Source organism: Canis aureus, chromosome 9 (genome assembly GCF_053574225.1).
Source record: "Canis aureus isolate CA01 chromosome 9, VMU_Caureus_v.1.0, whole genome shotgun sequence".
Lineage (NCBI taxonomy): Eukaryota > Metazoa > Chordata > Mammalia > Carnivora > Canidae > Canis > Canis aureus.
Genome location: NC_135619.1, coordinates 18,591,334 through 18,615,234, shown reverse-complemented (window position 1 = coordinate 18,615,234; position 23,901 = coordinate 18,591,334). Strand labels below are relative to the sequence as shown.

Genomic DNA, 23,901 nt, shown 5'->3' with positions numbered 1-23,901 from the left:
TCCAGAAGAAAATGAATGATCAAAGTGTGGGCCACAGTAAGTACAAAAATTGAGTGTGTATAGAAAGGTTATAGCAATTTGATATTACCACTACATCCAAGTCAGTGATCTGTTGAACTTATTTTTTTTTAAATGGATTGGTATTCTGCATGCTTTTGGGTCCTTTTTCTGTAATTGTTCTGATAATTAATTTTTATGGTACTTTACAAAAGTATTGGTTTGTGAGGATTGAAAATAAGGAAAAATTATTCCTTTACCACAGAACATTTGAGAAGCACTGTTCTAGGAACACAAGCAAAGAATCCTATTTACACTTTTACTTCACACTTTCCATCTTTATATATTGTTTGAATTTTCACTTTGAATATGTGTTACTTTTATGATTAAATATTTTAAAATGTTTAAATTTATTTGTGAGAAATGATACCAGGTTAATGGTTTTATATAGCACACCTTTCTTGATTCATATGTTCCAAAGCCTCAATCTCAGGGTCTTTTGTGCCTTCTTCATGCTGAAAATAGTCCAAACTTCACAAAGAAACATTTCTTTGGGAGGAAGGCCAAAGGGTACCACGAGAAATGGGAAGGCAGTGACCAGTTGAGAAAGACTCCTCATATTCTGGAAAAAAAAAAGTTTTCCACATCCTTAAACACAGCTGGAGGAAGATTGTCTCTCACAGATGAGAGTGCTAGGCTCATGTCTCATTAAAATCTCCTCACTGGATTACAGATCCAAAATCCTCTGGGGAGCCTTGTGCACCACGTAATGTTTCTCGCTTTGCATCTTCAATTATGCAACTTTGATTTAGCTGACAGATGTGAAGCAGTGTGCATAGCCAGGCAATCCCCTGGTGGCCACACATGTGCAGAGGGAAGCAACAGAGCACCGTCTTCCAGCTCCATCTGGCACAAGCTTCCAATCACTCAGAATCTTTCTTCTCCATCCACCTTCCCTCAGCCTGTACCCTCCCCTCCTCCACTCAAGCCCTGGCAAGGACTAGATGGACACACCTACTTTTACTCAAGCACCTCTTCCTTTTGGAGAGACTCCCAAGGCAAATGGGAGTGGTGTGCCAATCTGAGAGACCACCTTTTTTATTATGGGATGGCACCACCCCAGCATTCCATCAAGCTTTTCAGTATAGAAATCGGCCAAATCCTGGCTCCATCCCAAGCTATGACTGCCAGGACCATATAGACAAACATCTGGCTGGATGGTTGGAAGCACTTGGCTCAGCTGTGCAGGAAATCCACTTTCAGCTCTGAATCCCAGGCTCTCATTTGCAGTCTTAGTAGAAATGCCAGGCCTCTACACAGAATCCACTCAGCCTCGAGGAGGAGAGAGACAGCTCTGAGCTCATCACCAGAAACATCAACTGATGGCTCTATAGGACAGATAAGTTGCCAAGCCCCATGAGAGTGGGGGGTCTCATAGGGATCAAGGACTACCACCACAGGGCACTGACAGAGATGGAGGGGAAAAAACCCACATTTGTGAGTGTGCTTGTGTGTGTGCACACATGAGATTCATGGGATTGTTCTATGTGCAAAATGCCCACTTTCTGAATACAGGGTTAGTTCTTCATGGTGGATGGTAACTGCAGATCTTTCTTAGGTATCACACTGTTTCTTCAATGAATAGGGAACTTTACCTATGGCTGGATGAAAACTGTTTGGTGTCCAGTTTTTCTAAAATATGGTCAGATAGCAGATTTCTCCCCTTTCATTATTATTTAATATAAGTGGGAGTATGGTTTGGACCACGGTTGTCAAGGGTTGAGACTAAATTCAAGTTAACAGTCATGATTATTGAGTGTGTATTGTTGTTAGGTTTTTTTCATCTCATTTCCTCCGTTCTTAGCACACCTGAAAAACATGTATTTATTCCTTCTTTGCCACATATTCTGTTATTGCTGGTGAAATTTTTTTCTGTGAGACTTCTTGAATTCTGTGGGAAGGTATAAAAAGAACAAGGAGGTAAATTTGATTCTCCCTTATATTAATAGTTTCCTCCCTTGTTTTCCTCTTGGACACCGTCTTTCTCTGACTTTATATTACTCTGGAAATATTTTAAATGCTCACCGTGTATATGCTGTGTGGTTTGGTGTAGTAGACAGACCCCAGGCTTCAAGATCAGAGACAACTGGGCTTCAGTCCCATCTCAATTACTTCTTAACTATGTTGATATGGATAAGTTACATAGGCTCCAAGAGTTTTTGTTTCCACATCTATAAATAAAGATGAAATAAGATTACATATGTTAAGCAACTCTTATTAAATCTTATTTCCCTCCCCTTTAATGTACTTGGAACATATTTGCTCCTACCCATCCCCTTTCATTCTATCATAGTCTTAAAGAAGAGGGGTAGGTTTACAGAAGCAGGTTACATATTTGTGTGTGTGTGCGTGTGTTATACATATACATAACAGAATGGCGTGAATGAAACAGAGCTAAATTGGTCTTTAGCCATATGAATGGAAGTATAACATTTAGAACATTGAGGCAATGGTCTGGCCCTACTGTGTCCAGATGAGCCTGTACTGAGTGTGGATTTTGGTCCATTTTGGTCAAATAATGAGAGGTCTGAGGCCCTGTCATACAAAAAGCTAAGGAGTTAACTTAGAGAAGAGAGGCATCAGGGTGCTCAGTGACCATCTTCAAATATTTTGCAATTCCTTAAGAGGACTGGAACGGGACTTATTCTATATTTCCTGGTGTATTAGTCTGGGGTCTCCAGAGAAACAGATACAATAGAATATACACATACCTATAACATACAAAGATTACAAAGAATTGGCTCATGAGATAATGGAGGCTGGTAAATCCCAAATCTGCAGAGCTACTGTCCCACTTCAAGTCCAAAGTCTGGAAGAAGGAAGAGCTGATGCTCCCATTTAAAGGCCATCAGACAGAAGAATTCTCTTCTATTTGGGGAGGGCCAGCCTTTTATTCAATTCAGGCCTGCAACAGATTGGATAATACCCACCAACGTTATGGAGGATAATCTGCTTTACATGGTATTCTGATTTAAATGTTAATATCATCCAAAAACATCCTCACAGAAACATCCCGCATAATATTTGACCAAATTTGTGGCAGTCAGACTGACATAAAATTAGCCATCAAATCTAGTGATCAGAATCAATTGAAAGTCACCTGAAAAAAAGAAAGAAAGAAGAAAGAAAGAAAGAAAGAAAGAAAGAAAGAAAGAAAGAAAGAAAGAAAGAAAGAAAGAAAAAGAAAGAAAGAAAGAAAAAGAAAGTCACCTGAAAACAGAACTAGGCTTGAGGCAAGAGGGTCTGTCGCCTCAGGAGCAAAATTACTCAGGTCAGAGGGGTACTCAAAAAAGGATGTGGGGTCCTGGCATCTAGTGTCTGATCAGGAGCCAGGTGATGTCATAACAGGGACATTACAAAGAGAAATCAAGCTTCAGAAGAAAGGACTAAGGACCCTAAAGGGGTCCAAAGATAGTAGTGATGTCCAAAGATAGTAGTGATGCTATAATTCTATATTTAATATTGACTTTTCTTCTGGTTGGTCTTACCAAATTACTTGATATTAAGTCTTCAATACAGTGAGCAACTACTATGCATTGAGTTCCTATAGGAAGAAGAACATGTCTGAAGAGCATGACCTAATTTTATAATTAGATTTTAGAACATCTTAAGAGACTACCTTGGAAATCATGTTTTCTCCATCCTCCTTATGTGAAGAAAGAAGCAAAAGTTTAGTTACAAACTGCTGCCTTGGATTCTTCCTTGTTGTAATTTTTTCCTAAAGTTTTCCATTTCTAAATTTTTTCTCTCTTCCCATAGATTTCGTCTTCTAAATACAAGTCTTCAGCTGAGCAAGTATCTTTCCAATGAGGTTTCCCCTAAAGATCCTATCATATTACTAGCCTTCTCCTATTCCTCAGAGCAACCAGTTACCCTCCTGCTTAATTTTCCTTATCCTTATAACTTCTCACACTTTGGCATAATTTTTTTTATTGTGGCAAAATGGATGTAACATAAAATTCATTACTTTAACAATGTTTAAGTGTATAGTTCAGTGGCTCAGTGGCATTAAGTCTATTCACATTGTTGTGTAACCATCACCACCATCCATCTCCAGAACTCTTCATGTTGCAAAATTGAAACTCCACAACCATTAAATACTAACTCCCCATTCCCTCATCCTACGGTCCCTGACAACGACCCCTCTACTTTCTGTCTCTGAATTTGACGCAGTATCTCACATAGGTAGAACCATGGAATATTTGTCCTTTTGTTTCTGGCTTAATTGATGTAGCACCATAATGTCTTCAAGATTTATCCATGTCAGGGTGTCTGGGTGGTGAGGTCAGTTAAGCTTTCAACTCTTGGTTTTGGCTCAGGTCATGATGTCAGCATCATGAGATCCAACCCCACATCAGGCTCCATGCTCAGCACAGAATCTGTTTCTCCCTCTCCCTCTGCTCCTCCCCCTGCTCACGCTCCCTCTCTCTCAAATAAATAAATAATAAATAAATAAATAAATAAATAAATAAATAAATCTGCCCTAATAGGGGTAAAGTGGTAGCTTATCATTTTTTATTTGCATTTCCCGAATCATTGGTGATATTGATATGACATCATTTTATTTACTTGTTTATTATGTTAATTGTCTTGTTCCCCAAACAGGATGTAGGCTCTGTGATTATGGGAAATATGTCCAACTTGTTCACCATTTATCTCTAACCCAGAGGGCCATAACTAGCACATAGCAGATACTCAATTATTTGTTGAATGAATGAATGAATTTACTGGAGCGAAAAATTCAAAGTCCAAATATGAAATCCAAATTAATTTTCAGGTACTTATTTTTTATGCCTGAGATAATAAGTATTGTAACCTTTCCATTACTTAGCATTTCTTGGAAAATGAGAGAAAAATATATTTGTATATTTGTGCCTTTCCTGCCTCAGGGACAAATATGCAGATTAATAAAATATTGTACCTGGATCATTCTAGCTTATAGACTTGATAATTGACAAAATCATAGCACATTTGCTATTTCAATGACCAAATTATATGTACTATTGGTAATTAGTACCTGGCTCAGGTAGTAGGTGCTCAACAAATACTTGCTGATAAGTAAATGAATGATCCTGAAAATATTAAGCCATTGGTAATTAAAAATAGAGACTATATGGGAGGGACTTGAAACTCCTTAGGACAGAGCCCCAGATGGTGGCTTTGGTGGGAAGAATAAATGATGAGTGGTAATGAGTGGGTCATTCAGAGGTCTTTTGTCTTCAAAACAAGTCCTCAATTTAGAAACTAAATCTGTAGGGGGATCCCTGGGTGGCGCAGCGGTTTGGCGCCTGCCTTTGGCCCAGGGCCCGATCCTGAGGACCCAGGATCGAATCCCACGTCGGGCTCCCGGTGCATGGAGCCTGCTTCTCCCTCTGCCTGTGTCTCTGCCTCTCTCCCTCTCTCTGTGTGACTATCATAAATAAATAAAAATTTATTAAAAAAAAAAAGAAAAAAATAAACTAAATCTGTAGCCACACTCTCCATGCAGTGTCGCTTCTCTAAAAATCAATCACCTGCAGAACTTCAGAGATGCCTGAGTTCTTTGTTGTTGGTTCATTCCATAAAGCATAAGGAAGGTGTTTTCGTACGTTCCTCAGCTCAAACAGCCGTAGGTGTGGTCCTGCTTGCTTTACAGCAGGGGCTGCTTCCTGTTGTACCTGTTCTGCAGAGGGCACAACTATTGGCAGAATGAGAGAAAAGTACCCTCATTTAAATTTTGTTCAAGTGTTTAAACAGTGAAAACATGCTTTCTGCCAACCACAATTTCTGCTAGACTTGATAGACAGTGGTGGAATGAAATATTAATTTCTTTTGAAAAGATGTGGGCAAGCTAATAATCTGGTTTTGGTGTGTCTCAGTGTTATTCTAAATAAGCCCAAAGAGGAAACCAAAAAGTAGCCCTCAGAGGAGCAAGGCAGCCAGCAGGTGTTGGGGGAATGCAACCTGGGATTCTATTCAGCAGGGACTGATGGTAAAACTATCTATAGCTTCCTGGTCTCAAAGGCCAGAGATGGCCATGTCAGAGGCATGGAGCACACTTGCAATTAGCATTTTTTCACTGAAAAAAGCAAGTACACTCTAGAATAGAAAATGGAAGAAAGCGAGGACAATTTCATAAAGTTTCTAGAGGAATTACCTGATCAAATGGTACTGAGTACTCTGGCCTGATTCCTAACAGATAGACATCCAGGTAAGAGCAGCCCTAGGTCATTAACCTGATAGGCAAGTTTTTGTTTTTGTTTTTTTTTAATTTTTCAGTTTGTAGTTCTTGGACCTTCTGCGTCAGAATTAGGGGTAGTATTAAAAATACATATTATTGAACATGCACTCAGATCTACCAAATCCAAATCTCTGGTGGTAAGGCACGGGGATCCTTTTTTTTTTTTTTTCAGGAAAGGGTGAAAAACTCCCTCAAAATGCCCCTCAAACTTTGTTGGCTAGAATTCAGTTACATGCTCACATCTCATACTATTACAGGTGAGGAGAAGAAGACCAGGTGATTAAATCAATCATGCCAGGGTTGGAGAGAGTTCTACTTCCCTGAGCACATGGCCTGGAGAGTGTGAACACTAGAGTCAGGCTCTGACAGCATGGGGAAGAGATGAAGCCTATGTTTCTTCTGTTGCCATTTCATGAAGTCTACTCATGTTAGCTGGAGGAAGTACCCACAACTTTCCTCATTGATAGCCATTTTGGTGAAGCCTACGTGATTCCAAAGAAACCAAAAAGAATTGACATTTGGTAGGAAAGTGAAAAAGATTGATCTTGGAATAGTTTAAAATACCAGATACAAGTTTCTATTCACAACACTGCCAGACTGAGTCAGTGGGAATACAATGCATTTGTTCTTTTGTTCCACAAATATTTGCTGAGCACCTATTATATGTCAGGTCCTATATTTAGCCCTCGGGATATGTCAACAAGTAAGATAAACAAAAGCCCCTGCACTTTCTTCATGAAGCTTACATCCTAGCGAGAGCAACAAAGAATAAATAAAGCAAGCAGGTAAACAATAAAGCACATTTGAGGGGGATAATTCCCATAAAGGAAAAGAAAGCAGGCAGAAAGGGTAGGGACTCAAGTCGAGGTGTTGCGATTTTAAATAGAAGAGAAGTAAGGTCCAGCCTCTCTGAGAATGTAATTTGGTACAGAATTTTTTTAAAGATGTTATTTATTTACTCATGAGAGACACACAGAGAGAGGCAGAGACATAGGCAGAGGGAGAAGCAGGCTCCCAGCGGGGAGCCCGATGTGGGATTCGATCCCAGGACCCCAGAATCACCACCTGAGCCGAAGGCAGAAGCTCAACCACTGAGCCACCCAGGTGCCCCAAAACCCAGCATTTTAGCCAACTAAGCAGAGACTGACGCCTGAGCACTAGAGACACAGTCATAGAAGGAGCACAGGAGCAGAGGCGGATTGACATTTCCCAGTGGGTCAGACACCGACTCAACCCGAGAACAAAGAATCAAGCACAGTGCTCAAGAGCAGAGATTTGGGAGTCAAGTAGACTTATGTTCCTATCCCAGTTCCTCCACTTACCAGCTGTTTGACTAGTGAAAAAATTGCTAACGTCTCTAGGTCTCCCTGGTTCTTCCTATGAAATGAAGAGTGGAAATCTATTTCATGTAAAAATTGAATGAGATAATAATTGTAAAGCATTTAGCACAAGGACTGCTATTTTTGTTTCTAAAGTTTCTCTCAGTAGTCTCAATTCTGTTAGAATCCCAAGCTGTCATAATGCTACTCCTTGGGGGCCTAATGTAGTGAAATGAAGGTCTGTTAGATCAGACTGGAGTTTGTAACCTGCAAAAAACTCTGGTCCAAGGCTTTGTTCTTTAGGGTGCAGACAATTGTTGAGTTGCATTTAACTACAATGCCACTAGGGGGCACCTCAAGAAATTAATTTTGAAGCTTACTGTAATAACTGGCAGCCATAATGAGTTAATGAACTTCTAAATGTGACTTACACTTTGGGAGTGGCCTGTTCAGTGCACTTAGTTCACAACATCTTTGGCCTCAACCATGTATAAGTTGATTGTAGCAGAATTCCACAACAGGGTGTGAATTCCTAAGGTACTGGATCATACACTTAGGTAAGATTCTATTTGTGAAGGACATCTCTAAATTCTGAGGCTTTCTACCTTAGTTATGTCAAGCCCTGCTATATCAAGCTGTTAAATCAGTCTACTTATTACAACCATGTACCAAATCATTTTCATAAGCACTTGTAGAGAAAGCTGACATTAAAAAAAAAAAATCTCTATTCTGGCAGTAGTGCTTTGGAATTAATTTGCTCACCTTTTGTGCCAATGGTTTTTCATGCTGGGTAAACAGCTAACATATGGTTGAGCCAGAATTCAAACCCAAGGAGTGTGGCTCCAGAGCTCACATTTCTACCCACTATATCATATTGCCTTACTGACAGATAGCATCGAATTAATGCTAAATGCCAGAGGGTGGTGATAAAGAACAGGAGTGGCTATTGTCAAGCAATCTATAACCTGGGTTAAATATGGTAATTATGTGAATAATGCATACTCTAATCAATTAAAAATATACAAATCATTTAAACTGTGAATATGGATCATGTCTGGGTCCTATCTGTGTACATAGATCTCTATACATGCTTGCCTATATGTGTAGGTGTGTATGAATAAGTATATAGTTAATTTCTCATTTGAATATAATTATGTTCAATAGATATTATCTGAATGTTACCATGTGCTAAGCACATAATGTAATATGAAAGACAACATCTTGGCCAAGTATTGTAGGCAATTGTAATCTCAAGATTTTTGTCTACCATCTCAGAGCAGACTTCTTGGAGAAAATTAGGGTCTTATGGATTTGGGGACTACTAGGACTACTGCATCAACATTTGACCCTAGAGAAATGTGTTTAGCCTAGTGCCTGGAACAGAGAATACTGAATGAATGAATGAATGAATGAATGAGTGAGTGAATAAATGAATGATAGTTACTTCATGAATGGGAAGGACAGAAATTAGAAACACAGAAGGTAAAAAAAAAAAAAAAGGAGGGAGTTAGTGAGAGAATGGACTAAGTAGAATGGATGAAGCAAGGAATTCCCTCAGCGGGCCATGTTTAGCAGAGAGCTGGTGGGTGAAGAGATCTTTTGACTCCACCCTCAGTACTTCTTTTCTGGCTTTCAGTTCCCCTCCAAGAAATAGTGTTGCCTTGGTTGGTTTTGGGGTTTTGTCTGTTCGTTCGTTTGTTTGTTAAGTCTTTTTCCTCATAGTTGCCGTCCACAGGAGTGAAAGACTGCCCTTAAATGGTTTTTAGTTCCTAATGGAAATGTGTTTATCTTAATAGGCAAGGCAATGTGCTGTCACTGAATATTAATACACTTTTTCTACAGTCAGTTCTTTTTTTTTTAAGATTTTATTTATTTATTCATGAGAGACACAGAGAGAGGCAGAGACAAGCAGAGGGAGAAGCAGGCTCCCTGCCGGGAGCCTGATATAGGATTCGATCCCAGGACCCAGGATCACAACCTGAGCTGAAGGCAGATGCTCAACCACTGAGCCACCCAGGTGCCCTATAGTCAGTTCTAATTAAGTCTCTTCACAAAAAAAAAAAAAAAAAAAAAAAAAAGTAAGTCTCTTCACTTATAGATTAAGGAGCAATTAACACCACACTCTACCCACATGATTTACTTCAGTCACTTCTCAAATATCTTTTTTGCTCTTTCTTTCCTTAGGGTTTTCCATCAGGGTTCTGGTTCTTATATCACGCTAATGCCTTCTTTGGGCTGAGCTGTGCAACATGTTTAGAGCGTCCAGCACCCAGCCAACTTTCCAGGGAATCAAGCCATAAACCTACCTCCTAAATGATACTGACAGCTAAACTAATTTTTCTGTATCTTAGAAAAATCAAAGTTGTAGTTTATTTTAGACATATCAACAAAGTTTAATTGTCGTGGTAAAAATCATACTCAAAGTTCAGTTAAAAACGAGTGTTCAGGAAAACTTTAAAGAATCCCTCCATACAGCATATAATGAAAGTGGCATGGTTTGGGGTAACAAATATATCCAAGGACCATATGCAGAAACTTAATTCAATTAATTCTCTGTAATGAAAAATAATAACTATATTGTTTGTGCTCGAAGATCTGATATGAGTTGAAGCAGGGAAAACTTTTGTTTGTTTTATGTTACAGTGTTAGCTAAAACTTTTGTTGTGTTGCATTGCCTTGAAGTTCAATTGCTGGTTTTAAAAGACGAATCTGTGTCACTTAGTCTTTTAAGCTGTTTTTCCTCTCCTTTGAAGGATACATAGTTTTTCCTCTCTCCTTTGCTTAAATGAAAATGGCCCCAAGATGCATGCAATTTTGTGAACTTCAGATTGCAGATTCCACATAATTCAAATAACAGAGCCATGAAACTCCACTCTTTCATTTGGATTCTGTGAACCACTGAGACTTGTGGAGAATAAATGATGTCAGAATAATGCCCTAAAGGTATAGCGTCGGGGCCAGAATCCTGCCCTGGGATGTACACGACCCATCAAGCAGTAGAAGAAGCCTTGCACTCATAACCCAGGGCTGAGTGCCGCCCTCATTGTTTTAATTACAGAGCTACAGTATGTGGGTAAGAAACTTGGATTTGACAACAGCAGAAGAAAGAGGATATTGTATGCCTTCAATCAGCTTTGTATTAGGAGATCCTTAAAGGGAAAATTATGTGAAAGAAAGAAGGAGGACGAAAACAAACTAGCAGGATCCCTATTTCAATGTAATTTGGAGAAAATGACTGATTTGGGTTGGTCATGTTGCCAGCACAGATGACTCAAGGCTTCCAAACAAGAAATGGAAATCAGGAGGATGCCTGAAGCCTGAAAGAAGAACAAATTGTGAAGATATGATTGACTGTAAGGCTTCAGAATCAACTGTACCAAAGATGAGCTTGGATCAGTGCCCAGAACAGAACTGAATGGTGATGTTCATTTAGGTTCTGACTGTTGAAACAAAATAAAATGTAGTAATTGTGCTCTGTTAGGTACACAGACGTGTTAATGCTTTCCAATTTCCCCAACTGGGGATCTGGTGTCACTTTCCCTGTCGTTCCTATTTCATGCTTCACCGGTGAGTATTATTGCTGCTCTGGACACTTACTGAATGCCAGGTTTTTGGCAAAGAACTGGGATCCAGGTGAAAGCATCCCTCTCATGCTGCATGTGAGTGTGCCGCAGGTGGCTTTGAAAATGGCTTTAAAACTTGGAAATCATTTCTTTAATTGGCCTTTTCAGGCTTGGATGATGTGTACCTCAGTCCTGGCATTCAGTTATGGTTGCTGGACCTTGGCTATGAGTCTCAGCAATTTGGGCCCCAAAGCACTTCATCTCTGACAACCAGGAAAAGCCTCAGTTTCCATTGGCAGCAGATCTGTGCATCGATCTTTTCCTCTCTTAGGGAGCAAGACATCTTATTCACGGTTTTCTTGCACTCATCTTCTCAGTAACCTATCAGCTGAGTCTTCTGACAACCTTTCTGATGGACCACAAGGTTTAACTCCCTCGAAAGATCGGTTTTGAAGCAGGTACATATTGCCCTTTCTCCTTGGGGACCGCAAAGAAGAAAAGATTCCATGTTGTTCCTCACACCAGAATCCCGCTTACTAGCCCAGCAACTGCGGAAATTTCCCAGCCTGCCTGTATGAGCAGTCCAATTGCATGGTACAAATGACTTGCAAACAAACATCTTCTACATACTAAATTAGAAAAAAAAAAAAACAAAAAACAAAAAACAGCAAAACCAACAAGGGGGTGACTCAGAAGGAAAAAAGGAGGGTCAGACAGGACATGTGATTTTTTTTTTCCACTCCGTTTTGGTTTCTTTACCTGAGTCAAATTTGAGAATGTGAAGCCCCGTCCTGTCTACCCACTATTTACCACAAAGTCTTTGGATTTCAGTAGCTGACTGAAAGCCAGTAACTTTTTTCCAGTCATCCAAATGGACTAAAGATGTTGTCAGGTACAAGATGTTTAATTAAGGATCTGTCTAGTCTCTTTGGGTGTCTAAAGTTTGGACTTTAAACAAGGTAACCTAAAATTAGACCCTACTAATGAGAGACAGCAGGAAGGCTTCTTCAAGGGTTCGGCTTGCCATGAATGAACCACCAAGACGGGACACAAACTGGAACTCAAAGGAAATTCCACATCTCCTCACTTCATACCATCAGCATCTTTTCATTGATTGGTCTATTACCTTGGAGCCACCTGATATGTTAAATAGCTTCACACTTTAAAAACGGGGGTGGGGGGAAATGAGGGGTAAAATTTTTTTGTGGGGTTTGGCACGAATCTGTGTTTAAAATAAGCTACGTATGAGCTGTGTCTTTGAGAAAAGAACACGTGCGATGCAGTTTTGATCTTCATTTTATAGATGTACATAAGTAATACAAGGCCTGTTTTGATTATACAATGAAAAACAAATGTGATCCAATATTGTAGTACTCTGTATCTACTTATGTTTCTGAACAACAACTCTCATTAGTATATGAACCACCATTAATGGCTTTGGCGACCTGGAATCCCATCTTGATATTTGCTTATGAGCTATTCCATGTGTGGTATGGGTTCTCTCATAGGTAATCGTCCTAATAGGATAGGGTTTTAATGTGTGATGGGCTTCTGAAAGAAATAATCTAAAATCATTTCTCAAAATGGTTCTCACAGACTCCTAAATGCTTTGCCTAACATTCAACAACTACCTTTACTATAATTACGATTTAAGAATTCTAATTTAAGGCTTTTTCAGAAATGGAGGTGTTAAAGGCTATTTGCCAGTGAAGATCCAAACTACATTGTACATGTTCTTCTCAAATTCTTTTGGCCATAGATTAACAGAAGATGTATCAGATAGTAAAGACGTATTTTTAATTTCACCTAACCAGAGATCTGGAGATAGATTTCTAGGGTTAATTAATTCAACAGCCCAATTTTGTCATTGAGATCCAGGTCCTTTCCATCTGTGTACTGGTCTTCTTGGGTTTGTGGGCAATGATGTCTCATTTGACCGCGGTACACAGGCACTTCGTGCAGATAGCACAACTAGCAAAGAAGAAGGACTTTTCTTTCCATGTGCCTCTTTCCTTTAGGCTAGAAATCCAGAACTTCTAACATACATTCCCCCTCTTCCACCACTGGCCTAATGGGCTAGGTTTGGATCATATGTCCATGCATGTGACAGGATTCACTAGCAAGGGAATGGGACCACCATGATTGGCTCAAAGGATTCTGCTCCACCTCTGAACTAGAGAAGGGGTTTCTTCTCTGAGCACAAGGGATTGTGAACACCTGCACTCCAAAAAGCAAAGAGAAATATCTGCTGGGTGAACAACAAGCAGTACACTCCACTGACCTTTTGGATAATAACAGTTTTCACCTTAATATATAGTATTAATATTTCAGTGTTTTATTATATTACTGAAGTACTGTCTTTCTCCTACAGACAGAATTATCCTGGTATTCCTCCTAAGTACAAAAGTTATCCTGGGAGGAGAAACATTTATCCTTAGGCCTGCTTTTACTTTTCTCGTTCTAATCCAACTAGAAAATACTTAATCAACAACCCAAAGCTTTCACCAAAAAATGATCTTGTTCATCTCAGCCCCAATCAGTCGGTTACGCAGGTAATTTTTCACGTTACTTGAAAACAGAACTGAATGGAAATGGGACTAGAAAACTGATTTTTGATCCCCATTTCTGACTTTTCCGAAAGTAAGAAATGATAAGACATATTTGCAACATAAAATAACTTTTCAAAAGTCTTTATAGAAATAAGTTTATTTCAAGAATAATTGCAATAGAGTGTAGCCCAGTGGTCGAGGACATGGACTGGGAGGACAATGGAACTTGATTACAGTCCCTGTCCCCTATTTAGCAGGCATGTGGCAGTAGACCTCACCTGCACACACAATAATGTGTGTCTGTGTGAGGGCTACCATTTAGTTCAAATTACCTCGTTATGGGAGGTCTTGCATTGGTTCTTGTGCCTCTTCCAAAGAGTTCTCCAGTTGGCTTGATATTGGTCAGAACTTAAAGCCAGAATGGTGGCATTACTGTCTTTTCAGGGAAAAGAACTGCTATTAATGCTACATACACATTAGAATTAGTTTCCATTCATCTACAGTGTAGACTGGATGTGTCAGTCTGCCCCTTGAGAAGTAAGCAGGATAAAGCATGTTGATAATGGGTGTCACAAATCTCTTAACTTCCCTTGTTGTAGTCCTCATAAGCCACATGCTCCGCATTTCAAACCAAAACTACATGAAGGCAGAAAAATTTGGCAGAGTGAACAGTGCATTTGGGTATAAACATTAGTTCTTTAGCAGGAAAAAAAAAAGGTATCTCCTTCATAGAATGTTACAATTCCCTTTTGCTTTTAAGAATCCGTATATCATACTTTACATTAGGAAAGCTTCCAGTAATTATCTAGTCAAGTCAGAAAAGTAGATCATCAGCTTGGACCCTAGCCCACTACATTCTCTTTCATCAATTTTGGGTGTGACTCTTCTGATTGGCCCAAGTGCCAATCTTCACTGGCAATAAGGCTCTTCATGGGAGACAGCATGACATGGAGGTACTGTGGCAGCCACTTTGGCTATAGAGGCCATGAGGCTTACTTTCTGGATCCAGGATTTTGGGTTGTTAAGTAATAAACCCAATTCAAAATTATTTAGGTTAAAAAAAAGGGGGGATATTTATTCTAAATGATACTCGGTATCTCAAAGAATGAAAAGCAAAGGGAAATGCCAATATTCAAGAAGGGTTAAGATGTAACTAGGAGTAAAAAATTGTTGGCAGCAGGGTCATACTCACAGCACCAGAACTTCTCCATCTTGCTTCTATGTTTCCCTGAATGGTAACTTCCTTCTTTTTTAATCACTGCAGATTGACTTTCTCTAAATGACAGAAAACATGACTGCCATTGATATGCTAGCTTTTATCTTAGAGCTTCAACCACACAGAGGGAGACTTGACCTTTACAGTTCTAATTCCCAAGTCCTGAAGAAAAACTCTGCTAGATCTAGCTTCAATCAGATTAACTGGGGCAAAGAGACAGAATACCATTTGGATCCATTTGGTAAGGTGCCCAATCAACCAACTGCCTTCAAGCAGTATCGTATTGTACTAATGTGTTGGTTCCAGTGTTTTAAAAAATTGGGTGGGGCAGTTCCCAAAAGAAGAGGTGCTAGCCTGATTATTCTGTAGATGTCCACTGTTGCAAGGATATACCGTGAAAACAATGCAAGGGAGTAGATCTAGCTTTCCATTTTCCAGCTAAAGCTGCCTACGTCCCCGAGAATTTCCCATTAAAGCTATTCATTCACTGTTAGAAAGTTCAGGATGGTGGGATGGCTGGAGGCAGTGGCAGGGAGTTGGGGGAGGGTGGGAGATGATTACACATGAAAGGAACCAAGCAGAGAGAAGGGAAGGAGGGCGCATCAAGGAAGCATCGCCAACTTGAAGCAGAGGGCTCAGGACCTCCCAGCTCTTTTCAGATTAAATCCTTATGGTTCTCCCAGCTGCCTCCCTTCCCTCCTGCCTTACACCTCTTTCTAATATTTTCTCCCATCATTTTTAAAATGAAGACCTTCTGTGTTACTTAGAAGATTTCTGTCCTCCCCCAGAGAAGCAGTGCTCTACTTCAGGCAAAAGTTTGAAGTAAGGCAGATTTTTGTCTCTTCAGGAAAGCACTTCCCCATATCTTCCTGTTATTTTTCTTAGAACAACAAAATCCGAGGATTGGTGTAGAACGATTTTGAGAACGAATAAGTTCATCCATTGCTATACATATCCCATCTCTGGCATCCATGTCAAGTGGCCACCCACACTGCTTGACCACATACCATGAAGGAGAATTCATCACTTTTTGGGAGAGCCCATTCTATCTGTAGACAGTTCTGACCATTAGGAGTACTTCCCTGTATTAAGCTATTACTGGGCCAATAATGTGTCTTTTCTTGTTGCTTCACTTGTTGGTCTTAGTTCTACCACCTGGTAACAAACAGAAAAATCAAATCTCTTTCCTACATGCTCGCCTTTCAAGAGATCCGTCATGTTCATCATGTTTCCCCCTGTGATTATTCTTCTCCAGGTTGAGCAACTTCCTATAACTGTTCTCTGTTTTATTGGATTTTAAGTACATCTATTTTTAGCAGGGACACTCTGTTGTAGAAGCCTTACTTACTTAGATGTTCTTAATTTTTTCCCCCAAAACCAGACATAATCTTCCAGATATGGAAAAATCAGCACAGAAAGAACAGAACTAATAATATCTTTCATTATAGATATAGAACTTCTATTCAGGAAAATCACATTTATCTTCTGGGAAGACCTAACCCTATACTTAGTCCCTCTTATGCTGAAAATTATGTAATGATTAATTTATAATGATATGTAAATGATAAAGAGTAGTGGTATTTTAATTTGTAAGTGAATTTCAAGCATTAGTAGTTGAAATTGGAATGGGAAGGAGGGAGGGAAACATGAAGTCCATAGTTCTTCAAATCATATGTCTTGCTTTACTTTTTATTCACAATGCTAGCAAAAATTAAGTCAAGAATAGTGGATAGAGTAAGCCTAATTCAGGGGATCATTTTTTTTCCAGGGGATCATTTGATTCCTTTCTTCTCCTTCGTGAAATCCATATGCTTAACAAACATTTGTGTCCTAGTTACATAAACATACAGAGAAGACTCTGGGGCAAGCACACTAATGCATACTCAGTTCTCAAGGAGCTAACAATTTAGAAGCTATAAGACAAGTCTTTTGCTTCCCTAAGTGTGCTGTGTAAGCCAGTGAATCAAGGAAGAGCAAGAGATCACCATGTTGGATTGGGTGGCACAGTGGATTAGTACGTATAAACTCTTAACTTTCTTGTTCCAGAAGCACAGCTAGAAGCAGAACCCAATTTAAGGAAGTTGGAGTGAAGCTTAAGAGGTCAATCAGAGAAGCTCCAGCCCCTTGTTAAATGGACATCCTAAAATACAGACACATTGAGCCCTGCCTTTTTCTGTAGTCACATATGGGTTCATCAGGAAAACTGATTATCTCAGAAAATATTCTGAAGAATATTCCATTTATACATTTCAGGTTTAAAATGAGTATATGGCATATATATATATTTGTTCCCAGGGCAAGCAAATTTAAAATTTTGAATCTTAAAATCTAATATGAAGTAAGTGATGACATTTTATGAACCTTATCATATGCATATGGCACTCATTCTCGGTTTTGTTTTTTGTCTTAGTTTTTGTTTCTAAAAACGTTTGAATATGTGACAAGTCCCTCAACATTGGCAACGACAGTCATCCCAGGCTCTGTGAGACTACATATCAGCAAGGAAGTTTTGACATTTCTGTCAGCAACATATGTCCCTGGCTTTCTATCTCCATCAAGGAAGTTAAAAAAAAAATTGTGACTAACTCAGGACAGGGCCAGGAGCCCAGTTTCCGTAGCCATTGGAGCTTGTTAGTTTCTTAGTGTTAGTAAAGCTAAGATTAAATATTTATGCCCCTTGTTAGCACAGAAAATTCCAGTCTAGTGGGCTCAGGTATAACCCTAACCTCATTTGGTTACAAGGGAGGAAATGCAAAACTGTGGACAGCTTGAAGCTACCTACCATACAACTGAGAAAATAAATTGAAGATCCCTTAGAGTGAGGAAGGTCAAGTTCATCCTTAAGGTACAACTCATTATGGTCGTTAGCAATGGACCTAGGGGATTCCAGTCACAGTGTCATTTATTCTTCAGAATTTCATAGTGCTAATAAGTGTAGAATTTATAATCTCTGCATTTTAGAATTAAGAGAAAAGAAGACTTCATGGTTGGTGTGGTACATGGAATAATTGCGAACACTTTCAGATTAGTTGCTTTAGGGGACGTCTCAATGGCTCCGCGTTAAGTGTTTGCCTTTGGCTCAGAGCGTGATCCTGGGGTCCTGTGATCAAGTCCCACATCGGGCTCCCTGCAGGGAGCCTGCTTCTCCCTCTGCCTGTGTCTCTGCTTCTCATAATAAATAAATAATTTTTTTTAAAGAATAGTTGCTTTTTCCATAAACAAAGGCAGAATTACCTGTTTCCTGATTCATTTACACAAAATCTTTTCTTTCTCCAATAGATTGTTTGGTTTTTACAAGGGGGTTCTGCCGCCAATCTTGGCTGAAACACCAAAGAGAGCAGTGAAGGTAAGCAATTAGATACCTTTCCACCAAGCGAAAATAGACTGCAGTGACAACTTCAGCCCTAACATGCCCCACAACAAACTATGGAACATTAACGTGAATTAAACATAAGACAGTAAAGATTTTAATATGGAAGCTATAGCATAACTTCTATTATAATTAGGCTGGAGTCACTCTCAAATATTGGTTTATGGATTTTTTTTTTTCAGGTAAAGGCACTCCCTTCTGATGAGGAATTATACAAAAAGTACAGTGGTGAATGAAATTCATGTATTTGAACCACAGCAGCCACAAAACAGCTTGGATATTTTCTAAAAGCAATTCATAAATTTTCCTTGGGAGTAATAATTATTAAAGAGAGAGGGAGAGGAGAGGAGGGAAAAGTGGTAGAAAAACCTTTTTTTCCTAAATTAGTTCCATTTTATGAACAGAGCAAACGAATACACTGTATTTTTTTGTATATGATTCTCATATAACACATTTATTTGGCATGCTAACTTCATTTCCTACCTCACCCCCCTCCACCCGGTCTCCTCTGTTAAAATTCTCTATTCTGGTTTTTACAAAATTATTACTTCCACCATGCTGATTTCCATTCTTTAACCACATAACTATGAAAGTTTATGTACTACTTGCTGGTTCAGTATCTGGATAGGAAAACGGAGATCTGGCAAGACCTCCGGGGAAGAAAGAACTAAGTCTGATCATTCTTTTCTATGTTCTTCAGACAGAAGTCTTGATCACAGTGACTCTGGCAGGCAGGGCCCCCACTCCCACACCGACTTCACCAAATATGGCTTTGTCTTTCCATAAGAAGGATAACAAACATTTAGACCGAAATCTTCCTTTCCAACTAATGACCATAAAGCTTTTTTTCAGATACATTACCCAATTTGTACTCCCAATATTCCTAAAAGGTAAGATAGGACAATTTCTATACTCTTATTTAGTAAGTTAAGAGGATGTCTAAGTTAAAATTTTTGATAAAATAGCCAACATATATGTACAGACACCGAACTTTTACATTATGTCAAGATAGTAATTTAATAGGATTTAACGCAGGTCTAGAATTCAGAAAACAAAGCTTTAAAACATACTTTCTTTATAAATTCAGCCCCTCTTTGTTGCCATAGTTTTTGTGATTTTTATATTATTACTTCAATACAAATTTCATTATAAGGATCTGAATTGCAGTAGAGAATCTGGAAAAAGTTCACCAAAGTACACAAAAGGGCTGAATTGAATTATGAAATGGCTTCACTTGATAAAAGATTGCCCAAGTAAACAAACAGAGCAGAGTTCCTTTTCAAAAGGAAAGTCACTTTGTCTCCATGGAATAATATATTCATTTGTTCAGTGTTTTTACATGTATAAATAGAGTAGATTATAACTAAATTTTTTTCCTGGAATATTTTTCCTTAATACTATACATTGGAGATAATTTAATTTAAATTTGAAGAGGATTAAAGTTTATCAGTGTTGAACAGTCTTTTATGTAAGAAAAAAAGTTGAGCTTTACAAAACTGAGTTAGTCTCTACTTAAAAAAAAAAAAAAAGCAATGCTCCCTGCCAGAACAATGGTTAACAGATGAACTTTTGGGCAACTGGATATGGTGTATGTGTCCCAGACATCTTGTTTCAAGTCGATTTTACCTTAAAATTATTGAGACATATGGTAAGTGCATTGGCTTTTTAAGTATAACTTGGAGTTAAGTCTATCTTTGCCAGATGGATAGCACTAGTTTTTCAATACAATATATGAAAACATTCATTTTCTAGATATTTATCTTAGAATTTATGAGGAAAGCAATCATCTGATTGTAACAATTTCATACATTATGAACTGCATCATTGTATGTCATCAAAGTTTACTTCAGAAAAAATATTCAGAGACCATATATGTGTACATATATATAAATATACCCACACTCATATGTATATTCATATATACACATATATATATGTATGTTCTGTGAATATACATATGTGTGTGTATTCCCTGGTACTGACACTTCAATTACAATCAGCATTAGAAACAATGTCAAGTTTTTCTGCGCTTTATTCTTTGAAATGAGATTCATCATTAAAATAAGACTCATCAATGCCAAATAAATGAAACTTCCCCTTTCACAAATTAAGACAGAATGAATATTGCAGTGAGAAAAAGGAAATAAATACCCCAGAAAGAGACCAACTGGTCCTTCAGACATGGGAGGCACCATGTTCCAGGTTCCAAGGTCTGGTCTTGAGGTTCACAGGTCCAGAAATCCCATTTTTCCATGGATGGATTCTCAAGGACTGCCTAATGCTAACCAAACTCATGAGAGAGAATGAATTGTGGAGGCTATTTGTTCACCACTCTCCCTACACCTGTCATGGTGTCTACACATACTAGATGCCCAATCAATGTTAGATGCACAAGTGAAACATACAGAGAGAAACCAAAAGAAAGTGTATTGATTTATAACAGGAGACATTCCTATCCTATTCCCCCAAAATTCCTGCATCTACTATTCAGTTTCTGGAAGACCAAGGCTTTCATTTCCAGCCAAGACAGAGTAACAGAGACCAGATTTACTCTCCTGCCTGAAACAGCAACAACAAAAATGAACAAAATATATGAAACCACAATTTTCAAGACAGTGGACATCAGACAAGGAAAGACAGAGACGGGAAACAAATGAGATGAGCTCTATGGTTTGCCCCAACTTACTGCCTTGAGAAGTTTTTCCAGACCCAGGGCACATAGGGGAATTTTAAGCAGAGCCCAGTGTACTGCCTGGGTTGACATGAAGCTGACAGGCTGGAGGGGGCAAGGCAGCTAGAGTTCACAGGACAGAGGTACCAGAGAAGAGAAAGCTGCATACACAGTTCCTAAGCTCTTCAGAGGAACCCCTTAAATATTTAGCTGAGAACTGAGGAGTGCATGCACATGAGGAAACCAGCAAGGCCTGGGGAGGAGCCATCCAGAGCAATAGGGAGAACAGTGCTTGGCAAGCACGCAGGGCCAGGAATAGTACCTGTTCCCACTAGCCAAACTGGAGGGCCTTAAAATGCACAAGCTTTAAGAGAAGTACTCAGAAGCAGTTTGCCTTGGTAGTGGGGAATAATTAGCCCTAGTCTGAGCACTGCTTAGGTAGTTAAAAGTAAGATCCAAATGGACCAAATTGTTTCCATGTAATTTAACTGCATCCTGGACCAGAATACCTGGGAGGTAAGGTTAGGCATCAGATTGCTTAGTGAGCATGAATGAAAGGAAAGGAGAAAGTGCTGGAGAGCTGTATTCACCTCCCCCGCCCAACCACAACCTGACACTCTTCTTCAGAGACCACATGGCTGGTCCTTCTGGGGCAGCCCCTCTCCCTAAGTGAGACTACCAATTTCTAGATTATTGTATATAGGCTATGTATGACACAATCCATTTGGATTCCAGATTTTATGTTCAGGACTCCCAAAACCTTGATTGAATATGAATGTTTTCAAAACTCTTTTAGTCACACATCGGTACAACTTTCGGGAGGCAACTTTATTACATGTTGACCCTCCTAATTTCATCCTTAGAGTTTAACCTCATATCTTATGTGATAGGGTACTTCTATCACATCTACGTATTGATCGATGTTGTGGATGAGAAGCTACTGAGAATTATCATGAAAGCCATAAAGGAGTAGTGTTGTGTAGAGAGGAATTTAAATAGCAGCTAATCTACTAGTTCTTAAGAATATAGTTTTGGTATGATGTCTTCTAGGCTTTGAACATGGGAGACATTCAGTAAATATCTGTTGAATGAATGAATGAATTTTTTTTAGTAAATATTGGGTTTGAACTCTAATGATGACAGTTATTTTGCTATTACTGAAACTCCATTTTAAAAGATTTTAGCTTTTCCTTCCTTGGGATATTGCCTTATTTATTTGAAGTACTATTTCCTCATTTCAGTGTATAATATATTGTTCATTACTTCTGAATTCAGTACATTAACAATTCATCACTGTGACTTTTGAGGCTTCTTTATTCCCAGGAACCTGAGTCATTTCATCCTAGCCATTCACCAAAAGCTTCCAGCAACACTGCTGATGAGTACCAGTTAGCTAATAGTAGTTTGGTTTTTCTAACAATTTTAGAGGTGGGATAGGAAAAGCCTAGAATTGCCCCAACACATAGACTTGGAATTCCCTGTGAAAATTGCTACAATGACAGGCCAAGTGCCTATCCCCAGACTTCTCCCTTGAGATCTCAGTTTGGTCCTTAATCCCTTGTGACTACAGAAGGTCAGAAATAAAGAAAAACAAAAATCAAAGCCACATCTTCACACTAGAAAAGAAAAAGGTAGTAAGGCCCTTTGTAAGGTCCATCCAATCCCAGAACTTCCCTGAACCCAGTGTTCAGTGTTTCCAAATATAGGTCATGAGCTATGAGTCATAAAACCAATTTAGTGGGTCACTAGATGTAATGGGTCATGACCAGAATAGAAATATAGTACATTACACATAGTGAGGAGGTAAACATTGCTTTACAGAAATGTTTTGTTTCAGTTATATATACAAGAGTACTCTACATTCATGTATGCATGCATGTGTGCGTGCATGCTGTATGAATACTTTTTACATAGATTGTGCTCAAAAATGTTTGAAATCTTCTGTCTTGAGGGACTCTGGGCTTCCAAGGTCAGGGAAGACAAGAAGACCTCAGCACCAGGAAAATTCTAGGGCAGAGAATCCCAAATTCTTAATAGTCATGGTTCAGCAGTGAGTAAGCATATGTCATGGATAAGAGTATGCACAGGCTTTGCAGTCAGTCTGTCCACTCACAAGCTGCAGGATGGGTATGTACAAAATAAGAATCATGATTGTACAATAAACTGTTGCCTCGCAGTGTTGCATGGATTCAATGCAAAGCACATGCAAAGATCTTAGAGTGTTTTCTGGACCACTATTACGAGCTATTACGAGCAATACAAGTAACTAAGGATCTGTGGTTCCCTTATTAGCCAAAGTGAAGAAAGAATGAAAATTAAGATTTTCTGAAAGTCCTATCTGTGTCAGCCATGTCAGAAAATCTTACTCAGGGCAGCCTGGGTGGCTCAGTGGTTTAGCGCTGCCTTCAGCCCAGGGCATGATCCTGGAGGCCCTGGATCAAGTCCCACATCAGGCTCCCTGCATGGAGCCTGCTTCTCCCTCTGCCTGTGTCTCTGCCTCTCTCTGTGTGTGTATCTCTCATGAATAAATAAATAAAATATTTTGAAAAAAGAAAGAAAATAAAATCTTACTCAAATTATATTACTTAAGGAGTACCCTGGAAGGTAAGTTTTGTGTTCCTGAGGACTAATAAGATCAGGTAACTTACCTATGCTTTAACAGCTAAGTAGTGTAGCCAGGATTCAGTCCCAGGACTGCTCCCATCAAACCCCCAGGAAAGTAAGCATTTTAAAGCCTAAGTCCTTAAAGCCTAAGACAATAGCACTTTTCCTTCCATGGTTAAGGGTTTCACCAAAACAGTGTGGCCATGGGTGCTATTTAACACCAGGATAGTTTCAGGGTTGTCACCATCCCCTAGAATGTTAGACCAAGGAGTCAGGGGTTTCTCTTTATTTACTGCTACAAGAGGAATCCAATAAATATTTCTTGAATGAGT

At 39.1% G+C, this 23,901-nt stretch overlaps 1 protein-coding gene and 1 long non-coding RNA gene across 10 annotated transcripts in view; one reads left to right on the top strand and one right to left on the bottom strand.

Annotated features, from left to right (window-relative positions):
• SLC25A21 (solute carrier family 25 member 21) overlaps window positions 1-23,901 on the top strand; it is a 470,571-nt gene that overhangs the window by 401,020 nt on the left and 45,650 nt on the right. For all 9 annotated transcript variants that reach the window (XM_077909086.1, XM_077909079.1, XM_077909080.1 and 6 more), the window contains one exon: window positions 18,204-18,270. In XM_077909086.1, the coding sequence (XP_077765212.1) occupies window positions 18,204-18,270 (67 nt within the window). The remainder of the gene's footprint in view (window positions 1-18,203; window positions 18,271-23,901) is intronic.
• LOC144320059 (uncharacterized) lies at window positions 453-2,958 on the bottom strand. The gene is made up of 3 exons (XR_013385644.1): window positions 2,769-2,958; window positions 2,083-2,228; window positions 453-1,948 (listed from the first exon to the last, which is right to left on the bottom strand). It is a non-coding gene; the product is annotated as an uncharacterized LOC144320059 (long non-coding RNA).